The following is a 16647-nucleotide window of genomic DNA, read 5'->3' as shown; positions in this document are numbered from 1 at the left end:
GTCGGATATTCGTTAAAAAAATGGTCATTGAAATTTGTCGATGTCTTCTAACAAATTTCTTATGAGATTTTTATTCTAATAAGTAGATTCGACGAAAATGTATTCATCAGGGAGCGTGTGGTCATCAGGATCAGGCCCGGCTATATTTCTTGTGTATTATGATTATCTGAGGAGAAGATGAATAGGTTCGACATAAGTGCGGACCAACCTTCTAACAAAATAAATATCTAAACTATATTTCTTAGTTTTTTATTTATGTATGATCATGAATCAAATGAAAATTTAACTATTCCTAAGGTTAGGGTTTATTGTTTTCTCCACCGGTTTAGTTGATACTGATTGAATTTTCAAGTAAACCAAAACAAAACTTATACATATATTGGATATATTGATTTGATTATACCAACCGGTCTAAACCTGGTTAAGTTAACCAGTCCTCAGTCTTCATACTTACTAGTTATTAGCCTCGTTTGTCTCTCCACTCTTACATAACTTTTCAAAAAGCAAATCTAAATTCTTCCAAGATGAACCAGTCTCTTGGATAAGTGCTGCTTTAGCCATTTTTGAGTATTCTTTTACATTCTTTCTTGATGTTTTCCCCGTTTCTCCTTCCATTAGTTCTTCAACCTGTAAAATAAAAATAGTTACATAAAAACATAAGATATATATATATATATAGTGATTAATGATTAATAATATATGTTGTAATTTGTTAGATCTATGAATAAAATAAAATCAAAATAACCATTTATGTAATCATCATCTAGATACCTTTCGACTTAGTTCCTCTCTTGTCACGAGTCCTTGCACATTCCCACATTGGGTTTCAACTCTTACACCAACCTTTATCTCTTCCACTACCATCTTCGCATTCAGTGGTTGCTCGGCCATCATCGGCCAAGCCAACAACGGGACCCCAACGCATATACTCTCTAGTGCTGAGTTCCATCCACAATGACTCAAGAAACCTTTGACACTTTCATGTGACAAAATCTCCCACTGGTCCACCCAATCTCTCACTATCATCCCAGTCTCTCTTATTCTATCTTTGAATCCTTCTCCAATAATCTCTTCCACGTCTTTTCTTGTGACCCATAAAAAGTTTACCTTGAAAATCATACACCATGAAATAAATAATAAATTAGTACTTATTCAACATATATTTCATATGTAATCATATCTTACACTTAAAACCTTACTTGAATAGTCAGTATTTAAACAACATAAAATATGATATAGTATAGTTTACTGGCTTGTATTGATATCGATACACATCACCATTCATATACAAATTCGCATGATGCATGTTACTGATTTGGAATTAGGTCGACGCAAGGCCTACGAGTCTACTTTAATGGTTTAATAGGCAAACTTGTATTTTGTAGACATTGCACGGCATCAATTATTTATTTACAGATTTTATGTCTCACGTCATCTATTGTGATCCACACAAAAAACAAACTACCTAGTACAATCAAAACACGTCATATAATACAATGTTTATTGTATCAATCGAGACTTGCTTTTATAAACTTAAGGCCAACTTGTAGCCACACTATAAATTAAAGTCATGGAATTCAGTTGACAAAAGTATTACGTCTACTTAATTAAAGTATTAACGCCTAATATACATAATACATGTGTGTATGTCTCCAGACTCCTTTCAATCAAAACCGTTTCTATATATTTTGTAACTATAGTATTTGGATTGCATCATGGTCTATAGTTATGTGTACGTACCTTGGAATCTTCTAAGCCTAAAGCTAGTTCCTTGAGTTGCTTGTTTGATATCTCTGCCTGTGTTCCAAACGCCACGTACAAGACTGGACGTCCTTCCTCTCCTTTCTGGTCCAACCAATGAATCCAATCCGGTTTAGCACGCTCCGGTTTAGGGGGATCAGTCAAACACAATGGCCCAATACACCACGACTTTGGTGTTTCGGAGTTGTTGTTGTAATCCACAAATGTTGTCTCAAGCTCGTAGAAGCTATTTACTAGAAACCCATGACTTGTCGTTATCGACATGATTTGGTCCATGAATAATTCGGCCGCTGGACCAGATTGGTTATCAAGGTTGAGCTCGCACTTCTTAACCCGTATCCATGGAAAGTCCGGTACAGTGACCGGTTCTGTATCAGATTTAGTGTCCGGTTCGGTAAAGAGTTTATGTTTGAACGCTGAGATGGAGACGGCAGAGGCATAAGAGTTCATGCCGTAGAAGACCAATCTTGGAATCTTGAACTTAGCTGCAGATTCCGATGTCCACCAGAGGAATCCATCGGAGACCATGAAGGAAACTTCTGGAAGATTCTTTAGTGATTCTTCAAAGAAAGGTTGGAGAAGCTTTGTGGCGCGCGTGAAAGGTACAAAAAGTGACATGGAAGGGAGCTTGTCGGTGCTCTCGACGCCGGAAGGGATGCCGGAGATATTTTCCGGGAAAGGGAGAGAGATGACATTGATCACCGGCGTGTCGGAGAGGAAGTCGGAGACGAAAGGTTGGTTCTTAGGAGTGGTGAAGACTGTGACGGTGACGGAGATAGTTGATTGTTTACGGCGGTGACGGAGGAGGAGACGGGCGAACTGGAGGAGAGGGATTGTGTGGCCCTTGGACATGTAAGGAAAGAGAACCACATGATGTGTTGACACTGCCATTTTGTTATCTCTTATGTTTCTGACGTTGTGTTCGCATGCTTTTATATAGGACGTTGTCCTCGCATGCTTTTGAATAAATTATTAGTTACTTATATTGTTTAATAATGTAATATAGATTGCATTGATAACAACTTATCTATGTACATGTTAAAGCAAAAAATGCATATGCACATGCGAAATGTGACACAGCTTTGCATATTCTATACGCCTAATAAAGTAATAATGTGTGTATAAAATATATCGTACACACTTCTAGAAAATGTTACATAAAATATCAAATTCTAAGCAAATTATACGAAGTTCAACTAACTAATTTCAGTTTCAGATTTGTTAGATTTTTTCCATATTTAAATAGTGAGTTTCATTAAGAAGAACTATGTTTCGTTGTTCACAATTGATCGATCCTATGCCAACATGAAACTTTTCCTTCGCTTCCAAAATTTAAATGGTTAATATATATATAGATCATTCAGTTTTTAAATTGATCAAAAATAAAATTGATCATTTACCCCTGAATATATCAAATCCTAAAAATATCAGGACCAATTGCTTAAATAATTTTAAAGTTCATACTACACTTTATTTAGTATATGTGTGTAAAGTTGATCTTTGGTGTAACACTGAGAATGATTTTTAGGACTCTGGACATAAACAAAAATGTCAAAAATGGTTCCATTAAATCAAAAGATAGGGTTGGGAATAGATGCAAATTCTGGGAATATAATAGTCTTATCTTATCGATATCTGATACTTTTTCTTCTTTTGATATCTCTCATACTTTACTTAATACGTTTTTAATATGTGCAACAGTGCATGTGAAGAAGCGGTCAAATATAGTTATGATTCTAAAGTTTTTAAATTTTTAAAAATAAATGTATAAATTAGAGTATAAAACATTAAATTTTTAATTACATTTATAAATTTATGATCTCTCATTTCAAAAAAAAATACAGATATTAATAGCACTAATAATTTTTAAAATTAAATCATCATCTTATATATATATTGTTAATATTTTTTGAATATGGCTTAGAAAGAATTTGAGATGTGATGGAGATTTCTTCGATTGTTGAGCAAAGTCTATAGATTCTCTGGAACTCTTCTAGAAACCAATGTTTAGGTCATATGATGCAGTTGCTAAAAAAAAGGGTCATATGATGCAATTGACATAGACATAGACGTGAAAATATTACCGTTAGGGTTCATGTTGGCTACTGTTAAAACTCACGTTGGATACTCATATTGTAGAGGATATGTCTTTTTATTTTTGAAACTTAGGATGTGTTGTTGTTCATTCAAAATCAATTCCACTAAGTGATAGAAGATTAGGGTGTTAGCACTCGTAGCTTTTTAGATTAAGTCTTTGAAGATTTGATGATCACATCGCTGATTTCATTATATGTCTTGTAATCAATCACCAATGAAACGTTTTTAATAACTTACCATTGCATTGGGGATATATCTATATATGGCGAATTCAGATCAAATAATTAACAACGGCATGAGGAAGGAGCTTACTTGTGATATTCACCAATCGAGAAGTAACTGCATTTACTATAACCAGCAGCATCCAATTTTAACTAGGAAGTAACGTTAGATATTTTTTGTCGATGAAACGAGCCAACATGACGTACAGAAAGTAAGCTTCTAGAAAAAGGGATTATATATAACGTTAGATATTTTTTGTCGATAAAACGAGCCAACATGACGTACAGAAAGTAAGCTTCTAGAAAAAGGGGTTATATACACGTATATATCTTTAAAAAAAATAAATACACGTATCTAGAAAATATTGATGTGAAGGGAATAAAGTTGGATGAATTTTGTGAATATTCATATTAGACCCTGATATTAAACTTATAACTATTTTACAGTAGAAAAGTTTTTGATGGTATTAGTTACATTCAATATTATCAGGATTCAGGAATAATCCTGCAAGATCGTGGGGGGGGAGTAAAGATAAATATATGTGCTTAATTTGTGTCTGCATGTTAGGTTATGAAAAAATACAGAAGCAATATTATACTATAGTCTATGTAGTTTAGTTAAGTTCTGTTACACACGAAGTCACAACAATTGGTAACTGTGTATTCATAAGAGACCTGGAAATATACAATACACCATCACAGAAACGAGACTACCTTATATTCAATGTAGTATGCTCACATTTCGGTAAAAACCATATACGTCCAAGTTCGCTTTGTTTCCACGTTTTAATGTGATGTTGAATAATATTCCAATACATATGTAGGAAGTGACCCAAACAAAGTTATACTATACGATATATGGTATAGTTTAGGCAAGGAAGTCAGATCTTCAATACATGCGTTCAAACAAGTTGCAGTGGTCTAATGTTGTGACATGGATTGAGGCGACATAAACACACAAAATAGAAGGCAATTATTAAAGGTAAGCAAGGAAAATGAGACCATACATTACCTACTAGTCGCAAGATAGAATATGTTAAAGATGACATGAAGATAAACGTGATAATACAATACATAAGCATACACTGCTATGTAATGAAATGGAAAGCAAAGTTATAACAAACACGACTAGAGGATTTAGGTCACAAATAAAGGAAACATAAGAGAGGAAAACATAATAGGTATTTTGCGGCAACCCAAAACACTTTATGAGAATAGAAAATGAAAACGAGTATAAGACATGTGCGGAGAAGGACCATTCTTCGATGAGTTACTGCAAAACTGTGGAGAAAATGATAGCAATGGCTAAGAAAAACTATGCTCAGGAAATGGAAATAAATTGTCGAATCAAATTCTGTTTTTCAGCAGCCTTGAGAACTTCGAATTGAAGCTTCTTATTATCATCAAAATCCCTGGGGGCATCACCGGAAGCGTTAGAGCCTTCGTGAACATAATTTCTCTCACGTAGGAATTCATTGTTCACTGCTTTGAGCTGTCTAATTTTGTCTCGTTGGCTATGCATGATGTAGCAAGCCTCCATTAAGCTGGCCTTCTGCCATAGACATTGTGTTTCCTGGTCCGCCCATCCAATAAAGTGAGGGCGTAAATAAAGTTGTACCAAATAAGAAAAAACAAAATGCAAGGGGGGGGGGGGGAGGGGGGTATTCAGAAAAACAAAAACAACAATTGTAAACAGGGGGTACTATACTATTTAGTTGTATAGTACAAAAACATGTGAAATATACATCATAACATTCTATACTTTTTATGTTGTATTATATTTTCCAAATTTTTCAGCTGGTACATTTGGCATCATCCCTACAGCAACACATGTACTTACATTTCCACACATCAACCAAATCCAGAACTGTGTGTAATCCAATAGACCAAACAAGACAACAAACCAACCAACACACAAATATAGACATCGACAATTCCTGGTTTTCTAATGAAATCTAAAACTCATGTTTATACCGCAACTCAAACAGTTGTCTGAAAGCTAAAGGTTTCCATATATTATACTGACGGCCTTCACCTGGTACATAAAAAAAAATTGCAAGTAAATATGTATATAGTTCACAGTACACTGAATCAGTTTCATTAGTACAAGTACAATTGAATTACTATACTATTTATGTTTTTTATATAGTATAAGCATATATCTTTACAGATTTATTAAGTTTATACTCACACCCAAACCCAAAAACGTCTTTGGGACAACAAACAAAGCAAAAAAAACAGACACATACATGGCCGGTTCCCATTTTGAGGAGAAAACAATAAACCTTATGTCTCAAGTGCCACACTTACTGGTTAACTAAAAAATTGTCAAAAATTACTTTTGTCTTCAACAACCATTAAACTCTTCCATCAGATCAGCAAAATATATGTCGGATCTGATTTAATTACCAAAACCCAGATTAGGGTTGCTGCGAAAAAATTATATTTTTTCATACTGCTAATAAATCAGATAGACTTACCTTAATTTGGAAACAGGGGGTACTATACTATTTAGTTGTATAGTACAAAAACATGTGAAATATACATCATAACATTCTATACTTTTTATATTGTATTATATTTTCCAAATTTTTCAGCTGGTACATTTGGCATCATCCCTACAGCAACACATGTACTTACATTTCCACACATCAACCAAATCCAGAACTGTGTGTAATCCAATAGACCAAACAAGACAACAAACCAACCAACACACAAATATAGACATCGACAATTCCTGGTTTTCTAATGAAATCTAAAACTCATGTTTATACCGCAACTCAAACAGTTGTCTGAAAGCTAAAGGTTTCCATATATTATACTGACGGCCTTCACCTGGTACATAAAAAAAAATTGCAAGTAAATATGTATATAGTTCACAGTACACTGAATCAGTTTCATTAGTACAAGTACAATTGAATTACTATACTATTTATGTTTTTTATATAGTATAACACTACAAGAAAACATATTTTTTACGAGGGCAATATACGTTGTAACTTCGTCGTAAACGGGGTGTTACGACGAATGAACCGCGAAACACGTTTCGTCGTAAAACGCCCGTCGTAACCGACGTTTCGTCGTAAATGACTTGTTAAGTTTACGACGAAATATATTCCTCGTAAAGCGCAGGGCAGAGATTCGTCGTAAACGACACGTAAAATTTCGTTGTAAACTCCACGTAATGGATTCGATGTAAAGCACACGTAAACATTTTCGTTGTAACACCCTCGTAAATATTTCGATGTAAACTCCACGTAACATTTCGATGTAAAGACCACGTAAAATCTTCGATGTAAAAGACTCGTAATTATTTTCGACGGTAATCAGTTGTAAATGTTTACGTCGAGCCTACATCGACGTTTCGTTTTATAAAATATATTTTGAATATTTCGTTTTTAACCTCAAATATATATATATATATAAATTTGAATTTATTTAAAATTCTGAATTTTAAATAATTTTAATTTCAAAACGAAATATGAAAATAAAAAACATTTATAAAAAAGCATTTAAAAGTCATAATATTTAAATTCATAATACAAACCGAAAATATTAAAAAAACTACATATCATCGAAGTAGTCGGTGGGGTTGCTCGGCTGTTGACGGGTTGGATCGGACTCTTGGGGATCTCGTACTGGCAACCCAAGAGCGGCTCGTCTCTGACTCAACATTCTCTGCATAACCGGGTTTCCCACGGCCATCACGTCTAGCAAATCCTCAAGAGAGTCTAAACGAACCTGCTGGCTATCCATTCGAGCTTTCATCTGAGAAGTCTCTTCATCCCGTCTCGAAGTGTATGACGAAGTTGCCCTTGCAACTTGGTTAACGGAGCCTATACCGACTATTCGGCCCTTCTTTCTAGGAGCCAGCTATAAAATTAAAACATATATTAATATAGTTATTAAAAATAATGAAAAAAAAAATTTTAGTTGTACTACCTCTTCGAAGATTCGGTCGGCTTCTTCGGTGGACAATGTGACGGGTAATCCATCGGGAGACTCCTGAGTTAGTTGCGTCTCCCGTTCTTCAATCCGAGTAGCCACTGCTTGAGCGAGTTTCTCTGATGCAGGATCCACAAAAACTCCGTCGGATGTGGCGTGAGTCATCTTGAATAGGTCAGACAGAGATGGTAAGACTCCCGTCTTCTCCAACTACAAAAAAAAAATATTAAAAGTTATATTAATTGAATATTTTAAAATAAATATTTAAAAACAAAACTTACAACGTCTAGACGGATGCCTGCATGTGGTTTTTGGCCGGTTCTGTGAAGCATGGGCAAATTACCATCTTTATCCTTCGTTCTTCGAGAAGCCGAGCACGAATTGGCCTTTTTGATCGAAGACGGGTGCTTCCAATAGGCGATGAGGCCATCCCACACATCCGTCGTGAGCTCAGTGGGCTTTCCCTCATACCCGTCGAGCTCCCACTTGTCCTTCCAATCGGAGACTGTGTTGCAGAGGCGGATCTTTGCTTTTGCAACGAATTCCGCCTTCACCATCTCGGTGATTCCCAAAGACCAATGCCACTTTTGCTGAAACACAAAAAATTTGAAAAAATTACTATTAATAATAATATTTAAAAAATATATACATATTTAAAAGTTAAAATTTAATTAAATTTAAAAATCTTACCGCAAACATTTTAAACCACGTGATCTTAACGTGATTTGGAGTCTTGCTCCAGTTCGGATATGCCCCATCGTAGTAACCCTTAATCGTTTTCGAAACGCTCCGGCCAACACGGTTATTAGCCCCAAACCTGAAAGGAAAACAATTTAACCGTTAGAAAATAAAAATATTTTAAATTTTTATGTAATAAAAATTAATAACTTACCAATAAGTTCCTCGGGGTCTATCGGGGTCTAGAACATCCAAACCCTCTCGTCCGGGCTGGGCAAGCAAATCCTCTACCGTATATCTCGCGAATGGGGCATATGAAGGCACACGCAAATCCGGATGAACTGCACCTTCTGGGACAGGCTCAGGTGCAGCCGCTGGAGGAGGAGGTGGAGGCATATGCGGTGGAGGCATTTGCGGTGGAGGCATCTGCGGTGGAGGAGGACTCCAAGCAACTCTCTGAGAAGGCTGAGAGTCTGGAACTGCGGTGGAGGATGATGGACCAGAAGACGATGGACCGGAAGAAGATGTACCGGAACCATCGTCGCCAAACAAATCTCTATAACTAGGTGCTCTGGATTTTCTTCTAGGAGCCATCTAAAAAAAATTAAAATAAATTTTATCAGTTACGACATAATAAAAATATTATTCCGTTACCTAACTAATCACCTAAACTAATTACCTAACTAATCACCTAAACTAATTCCGTTACCTAACTAATCACCTAAACTAATTTAAAAAAAAAAAAAAGAGAGAGAGAAGAGAGAGTTTACCTTAGAGAGAGCAAAGGAATTTGGGAGGAATGAGCGAGGCAGCCTCGCTCTCGGCGTCCCCTTATATAGATTAGGATTCGTCGTAAAATCGACGTAAATTTACGACGAAATTACCAGGCCCGCGTTTTTCCATTTACGACGAATTTACCAGGCCCGTGTTTTTTAATTTACGACGAAATTACCAGGCCCGTGTTTTTCGAGTTACGACGAAATTACCAGGTCCGCGTTTTTCCATTTACGACGAAATTACGACGCTTAACCCTAAACACCGAGAATGAAATCCCTAAACCCCAAAGTGACATATCATCTAACATCATATCTTATATCATACTACTTCTTACTCTTTCTTTTAGAAAATGTTACAATAGAGAAATCCAACATTTGATACATATATTACATCACTCTAAATCGTTTTCGTTCTCATCACTATCATTACAAGTGCTTCGTGGACATTTGCTGGAAGGAGCTCGGCAAAAGCAAATGGAAGCAGTCGTTGCATAAACACATGACAATCATGACTTTTCATTCCGGAGAACTTTTGACCTCGTTCAATACATCTTGACATATTTGAAACATAACCATCAGGAAACTTAACTTCCGATGCAACCCAGTCAAACAAGGTTGTTTTCGCTGCTGATGACAACCGGAAGATGGGAACAGGAACGTTTCCATTGCTCTTGATATGTAACTCACTTCTTGAGCAAATATCAGGTAAGTCCATCCTTGACTTTTTGTTATCTTTTGTCTTCCCAGGGACGTTAAGTAATGTATTCATGATGTTCTCAAAAAAGTTCTTCTCGATATGCATGACATCCAGATTGTGGCGTAAGAGAAGATCCTTCCAATACGGTAGCTCCCAAAATATACTCTTCTTATGCCAATTGTGAGATACACCATACCCATCAGGCATATTTCCAGGAACATGCCAATTTCCTCCAACCTTAACTGTTTCCTGAGCTCCGTAATAATCAATGTCCGCTTCGATCTGCTGGCCGGTGAGATATGGAGGAGGACTGTCTCTGACAATTTTTTTGTGTCGAAACAATGTCTTGTTTCTTCTGTACGGATGGGCAAGTGGAAGAAACCGACGATGACAATCAAACCAACAACTCTTCCTACCATTCTTCAGTTGAAAAGCATCCGTGGATCCAAGACAATACGGACAAGATAATCTTCCATGTGTTGTCCAGCCAGACAACATCCCATAAGCAGGGAAATCACTTATCGTCCACATCAGAACTGCTCGCATCGTAAAATTGGTTTTCAAGGAACAATCGTACGTCCTCACCCCTTCTGACCACAATTGCTTTAGCTCTTCTATCAACGGTTGAAGAAAAACATCAAGAGACCGTTTTGGATGCTTCGGCCCTGGGATTAATATGGTCAAAAATAGAAATTCTTGTTCCATGCACATATCCGGCGGTAAATTATACGGCGTAAGAATGACTGGCCACAAAGAATATTGTCTACCAGACATTCCAAATGGACTAAATCCATCGGTGCATAACCCAAGATAGACATTCCGAATATTTGTAGCAAAATCTCCGTGTACCTTGTTGAAATGTTTCCACGCTCTTGCGTCTGATGGATGTGCAACCTCACCATCTCTCTGGACATGTTCGGCATGCCACCTCATCGACGCAGCAGTCCTCTCAGATTGATATAATCTTTTCAATCTGTCTGTAATTGGTAGGTACCACATCCTTTGGTACGGTACCCTATTCCTCCCACGGCCTTGCGGTTTGAATCGTGGTTTTTTGCAGAATCGACACTCTTCTAACTTGTCATCTTCCTTCCAGTAGATCATGCAGTTGTCGATGCAAACATCAATCATCTCCGAGGGTAACCCAAGACTATAAACCAATTTCTGAATCTCATAATAAGATTCAGCAGACACGTTGTCTTCTGGCAAATACTCTTTAAACAACTCCGCCCATGCATCCATGCAATTCTCAGGTAAATTATGATCCGTTTTAATATTCATCATCCTAGCTGCTAGAGACAATTTAGAGAGACCTTCTCTACAACCAGTGTAGATTGGTTGATTTGCAGCATCTAGCATTTCATAAAATCTTTTTGCATCCAAATTAGGTTCTTCTACATTTCCAGTTCCATCTGCTATTGTTGTAGTTGTTTCTAAAAATGCATCACTAATCATATCTTGAACCCTATCATGATCTACCATCTGCTCCTCTTGATGATAATTATATTCATTATGCACATGATTCGGTTCTTCATTATGATGAGCATCCTCAAAATTAGCATTACTACTACTAGCTTCATTTCCCCCATAACCCTCTCCATGTTGATACCAAATGTAATACTGTGGTGTAAATCCTCTGTTTACTAAATGATTCCATACAGTTTCACTACGTGCAAATTTCGAATTTTTGCATTTTGAACAGGGGCAGAACATCTTACCGCTTTCCTGCGTGATCGGTGTACAGCCCGCCTGGTGCATGAATGTCTCTAGCCCGTTCAGAAATGCATTCGTCACTCTCCCGTCGGAATCTTTGTGCAAATACATCCAACTTCGTAACTCGTAAATACTACCGCCACCGACCATTTTCGAGACTATTTTTTTTTAAATTTTTTTTTTTTCCGTTTGTGTCTTGTGAGGAAGAGAGTTGTGTGTTGTGAGGAAGAGAGTTGTGGGAAATGACATATATATAGAGAAATTTTCGAGTTGGGTAGTTGAAATATAACAACGATTTTACAAGGGAAAGTTTACATGGATTTTACATAGTTTTTGTACAACGACTTTACAACGAAACTCGATAAGTTTTTCACCTAAATATAACGATAACATGATTCGTTGTAATATCGATGTAAAATTTAATTTTCGACGTACTTACGTCGTAATATTACATGGCGTTTACGACGAAATTTGGTTTCGTCGTAATTGCGTTGTTACCCCACCAATTACTATTTCTAAAACAACGATAAGGAACCTGTGTCGTTCGTCTGTCTGCCAATTCAGTGGAACGACAAGGAGAAAGTGGACGGAAGTGCAGCTGGTTTGTACTTGAGAGGAACCTTTGACGATGGTCGGAGGTTTCACTCAAGTATAAACCAACTTCACTTCCCTCCATTTTCTCCTTATCGCTCTACTGAATTGGCAGACAGACGAATGACTCATGTTCGTTATCGTTATCTTCGAAATAGTAATTGGTGGTTCGAGAAGAAGAGAGTTGTGTGTTGTGAGGAAGAGAGTTGTGTGTTGTGAGGAAGAGAGTTGTGGGAAATGACATATATATAGAGAAATATGGTAAGTTTTACATGGATTTTACATGGAAAATTTACAACGCGTTTACAACGAACTTAGGTAAGTTAAAGCACTTTCAATACACGTTTTCACCTTTATGTAACGGTAACATGATTCGTTGTAATGTCGATGTAACGTTTACAACTATTTTGCATTCCACGTACTTTCGTCGTAAACTTACATTAACTTTACGACGAATACATTTCGTCGTAAATTACCATCGAGTTTACGACGAAGTCATGTCGCGTCGTAATTGCGTTGTAAAGCTTATGTAAATTTACGAGGAAATAATTTCCTCGTAAAATGCCGTTGTTACTGCTACGTTTTCTTGTAGTGTAAGCATATATCTTTACAGATTTATTAAGTTTATACTCACACCCAAACCCAAAAACGTCTTTGGGACAACAAACAAAACAAAAAAAACAGACACATACATGGCCGGTTCCCATTTTGAGGAGAAAACAATAAACCTTATGTCTCAAGTGCCACACTTACTGGTTAACTAAAAAATTGTCAAAAATTACTTTGGTCTTCAACAACCATTAAACTCTTCCATCAGATCAGCAAAATATATGTCGGATCTGATTTAATTACCAAAACCCAGATTAGGGTTGCTGCGAAAAAATTATATTTTTTCATACTGCTAATAAATCAGATAGACTTACCTTAATTTATGCCCTTTGCGTTCAGCAATCACTCACACCGCAGTTAATTTTATACAACTTCTGTAACGCTAACTTTTTCTTAACTCTTACAAAGATTGCTACAACCGTTAACGACGAGGTAATTTTTTTTCTTTCCCAAAAGCTAACAAACAAAAGTTCTCACTCTCCAAATCTATATTTTTTTGACGCATTTTTTCTTTTGTAAAGTGAAAAAGGATTTTTCAATTTCGAAGTAAAAAAAAACACAAAGAATAGTTTTGGAAACTGCATAACAATATGTATAGTCTAAAGTCTATGGCAATAAAGTGGTCTAAAGATAAGACTAAAAGCGAAAAAGACAAGAAACAATTATTTAAAATAGAAAATGAACAGTGGAAAATTAACGGAGAAGTATTCATTGCCTAGTACAACATTGTCACGGCAAGAGGGGTTGGCTACTGTCGCTTTAATGGAAAAGTGGGCCGAAATAATTATATGACCGAAAGTGGGTCTGAAATGGAAAAGTGAATAAATACGTACGTGAAAATGTTACCGTTAGGGTTCATGTTTTAACTTTATGGGTTTTGGCATTTCTAGTTTAATGATGCTTAATAAGAAGATTCATAATCTTCAAACCATATATCTAGATGTAAATTGAGATGTATATAATGACTAAAACTCTTGTTAGCTTTGTTTTGGTTCATCCTTTCAACCACTATTACACATTATAATCTTTTTAGCATGTACATTCGAGATATATCTATTTAATCTACATGATTGTTAACCTATAATCCTACCGTTATTATCAGTTTTTTCCTTGAAAACTTTTGCACATTTATACTACTCTCGTTTGCTTTTAGGAAGCCGATATCTTGCGGTTCCGCAATCCATTGTTTCCAGACGTAGATTTTGAGATCGCGTGTGACCAATACAAGGAAAGTTCCTCAAGCAAGAGCAATGGGGTGAACTCAGGATTTATATACCTCAAGGCAACAACAAAACCCACTAGATTTTGTGAATATTGGTGCAAGTGATTTCCCTGGCACGAGAAGGGAGTGTTTAACCTTTATAAAAAAAGGAGATATTTTTGCAAGGGCTTAAACAGCAAAACTTGTCATCTTAGCGATATTTTTCGTGTTTGGAAGCCATATCTGTTGGAGGGAAAAAATGGAAACGTCGTCGTACCCATAGGTGTGGTCGTAATTTCTCTGCTTATAGATAGTGTTAGCGGATGTAGCTCAGGTATTATAATCAATTTGCTTATTAGTACTTCTCAACATCACTTCTGAGAAAATGATTCCATGGTGAAACTTTTAGAGGTCTTTGGTTCCGAGCAACCACTGCTACAATGTTTTTACTCTGTGCATTTGATGAGTTTAGGTTCCTCAAGTAGGTGTAAACTACTATCTCAACTGTCACAAACACAACCTATGTTCCTTACAAACACACATATATTCATCGTTCACTCTGCAGTTTCTATTAAACTAGATCAGCAAAGCCAAGCAATTGATGAAATCCATAAGAACAGAGTGATGAGACTAGTATCGTTCAAGTTCGAAACTGCAACTTAATTAGAAAAACAAGAAGAACAGAGAGTACATCACTCAAAAATAAAGCAAAACATAAAACCGACCAACATTCAGATTATAAAGGCAAAAGAATGCACCAGAGCTTAGTCAACTTCCTCAATCTTGGGGCAAGCACCTCCGGCAGAAGGAGGAGCTTCATCATCATCCATCCCAGCGGGGCCACCTGCTTCACCACCAGCTCCTTGATACATCTTAGCAATAATCAGATTGCATACGCTCTCCAACTCCTTCATCTTGTCTTCAAACTCGTCAGCTTCAGCCGTCTGGTTCCCATCAAGCCACTGGATCGCCTCCTCAACAGAATCCTCAATCTTCTTCTTGTCAGCAGCAGGAAGCTTCTCACCAATCTTCTCATCACGGATCGTGTTCCTCATGTTGTAAGCGTAGTTCTCAAGCGCATTCTATGCTTCAACCTTCTTCAACTAACTAATTTTTAGTTTCAGCTTTGTTAGATGTTTTATTAAAAAAAAAAAGCTTTGTTAGATTTTTTTCCATATGTTATATGGTGAGTTCCGTTAAGAAAAACAATGTTTTGTTGTTCACAAGATCGATCCTATGCTGACATGAAATATTCGTGAGATATCGAACGAAATCTCACATTGGAAATTTAGATAAATAATTTTTAATATATAATACGAAGTCCAATTTTAGTTAGTATGAATTTTTTTAGAAATGAAATCAAAAATAAAACCATGCAGATCAGTCTCTTAAGTATAAAGTGGACAATATTGTACTAATCGGACAATAAAGAATTAGATATTAGCTTAACAATCCAAATAATTTGTATTAAAAGGGAATGACGAAAAGTCTGGCAAGAAGACCAAAATACTTTTGAGAAATAAATGGTATTAGAGGTATGTGGGATCAAATCACAAGATTTTGGATGTAATACGAAACCTTTAGAAAGGAAACCAAATAAATCTATACGGACCAGCATTTTAAGCCCAAAACGGACAATAACATATTAATCGGACAATAAATAGTTGGACATGGACTTTCACAATCCCAACAACATTTCTTTTTGTTCCAAAATTTAAAAGGTTAATATATAAATCATCTACCCCTAATACATAATTAGATAAAATCCTAAAAATATCAGGACCAGTTGCTTTAACAATTTTAATGTAATTGTACACTTTATTCAGTATATATGTAAAGTTGATCTTCTGTATAACACTGAAATTGATTTTTAGGGCTCTGAACATAGACAAAAATGTCAAAATGGTTCTATTAAACCAAAAGATAGTAGGGGTGGGCGTTCGGGTACCCGTTCGGGTTCGGATCGGGTATTTCGGATTTTCGGGTATTTCGGTATAGAGGTCTAGAACCCGTTCGGGTATTTCTGTACTTCGGATCGGGTTCGGGTATTTTTAGTTCGGATTCGGTTATTTCGGATCGGGTTCGGATATTTAGATTTTGAAAAAAAAAATTAAAATTTTCATTTCTCAAGTTTGTTGTATTTAAAAATATAACTTTTAGTTAACTAATTTTTTATTTTTAATAGATTGAATGGTTAATAGATTTGGACATAACATTTTAAAACTAAAAATGCATTAATTTAGTTATTTTTTTTTAATTTTGGATATAACTTTTTGTTAATTTTTGAAATAAAAAACTCGACATGCATTTTAAGTGAGTAGCAAATCATTTTTTCCGTAATTGTATGTATATCATATG

The 16647-nt window shown here is 36.0% G+C and overlaps 3 protein-coding genes across 3 annotated transcripts; all 3 read right to left on the bottom strand.

The window, feature by feature from the left end:
- Window positions 1-352: 352 nt before the first annotated feature.
- Window positions 353-2762, bottom strand: LOC106439827 (UDP-glycosyltransferase 90A1). The gene is made up of 3 exons (XM_013881358.3): window positions 1741-2762; window positions 772-1107; window positions 353-627 (listed from the first exon to the last, which is right to left on the bottom strand). The coding sequence occupies exons 1-3, from the start codon at window positions 2650-2652 to the stop codon at window positions 454-456; spliced, it is 1422 nt and encodes a 473-aa protein (XP_013736812.1). The 5' UTR covers window positions 2653-2762; the 3' UTR covers window positions 353-453.
- Window positions 2763-8562: 5800 nt separating this feature from the next.
- On the bottom strand, window positions 8563-9890 carry LOC125607073 (classical arabinogalactan protein 9-like). Its single transcript, XM_048776670.1, has 2 exons — window positions 9473-9890; window positions 8563-9296 (listed from the first exon to the last, which is right to left on the bottom strand). The coding sequence occupies exon 2, from the start codon at window positions 9294-9296 to the stop codon at window positions 8913-8915; it is 384 nt and encodes a 127-aa protein (XP_048632627.1). The 5' UTR covers window positions 9473-9890; the 3' UTR covers window positions 8563-8912.
- A 4943-nt stretch (window positions 9891-14833) lies between these two features.
- On the bottom strand, window positions 14834-15530 carry LOC125607072 (heat shock 70 kDa protein 2-like). The gene has a single exon (XM_048776669.1). It carries the CDS (start codon window positions 15342-15344, stop codon window positions 15054-15056), a length of 291 nt encoding a protein of 96 aa, XP_048632626.1. The 5' UTR covers window positions 15345-15530; the 3' UTR covers window positions 14834-15053.
- Window positions 15531-16647: the final 1117 nt, after the last annotated feature.

This window comes from Brassica napus, chromosome A3 (genome assembly GCF_020379485.1).
Source record: "Brassica napus cultivar Da-Ae chromosome A3, Da-Ae, whole genome shotgun sequence".
In the NCBI taxonomy this organism is placed as follows: domain Eukaryota; kingdom Viridiplantae; phylum Streptophyta; class Magnoliopsida; order Brassicales; family Brassicaceae; genus Brassica; species Brassica napus.
The sequence above is the reverse complement of the archived record's forward strand: the minus strand, read 5'-3'. Positions and strand labels throughout refer to the sequence as shown.

Bases quoted from the DNA above. Each gene is read 5' to 3' on its own strand.
- LOC125607072 (XM_048776669.1), bottom strand. From the start codon at position 15,344: ATGAGGAACACGATCCGTGATGAGAAGATTGGTGAGAAGCTTCCTGCT.
- LOC106439827 (XM_013881358.3), bottom strand. From the start codon at position 2,652: ATGGCAGTGTCAACACATCATGTGGTTCTCTTTCCTTACATGTCCAAG. The intron at 1,108-1,740 runs GTACGTACACAT...ATGATTTTCAAG, and splicing joins TAGGCTTAGAAGATTCCAAG to GTAAACTTTTTATGGGTCAC. The intron at 628-771 runs GTATCTAGATGA...TTTATTTTACAG, and splicing joins GAGAGGAACTAAGTCGAAAG to GTTGAAGAACTAATGGAAGG.
- LOC125607073 (XM_048776670.1), bottom strand. From the start codon at position 9,296: ATGGCTCCTAGAAGAAAATCCAGAGCACCTAGTTATAGAGATTTGTTT.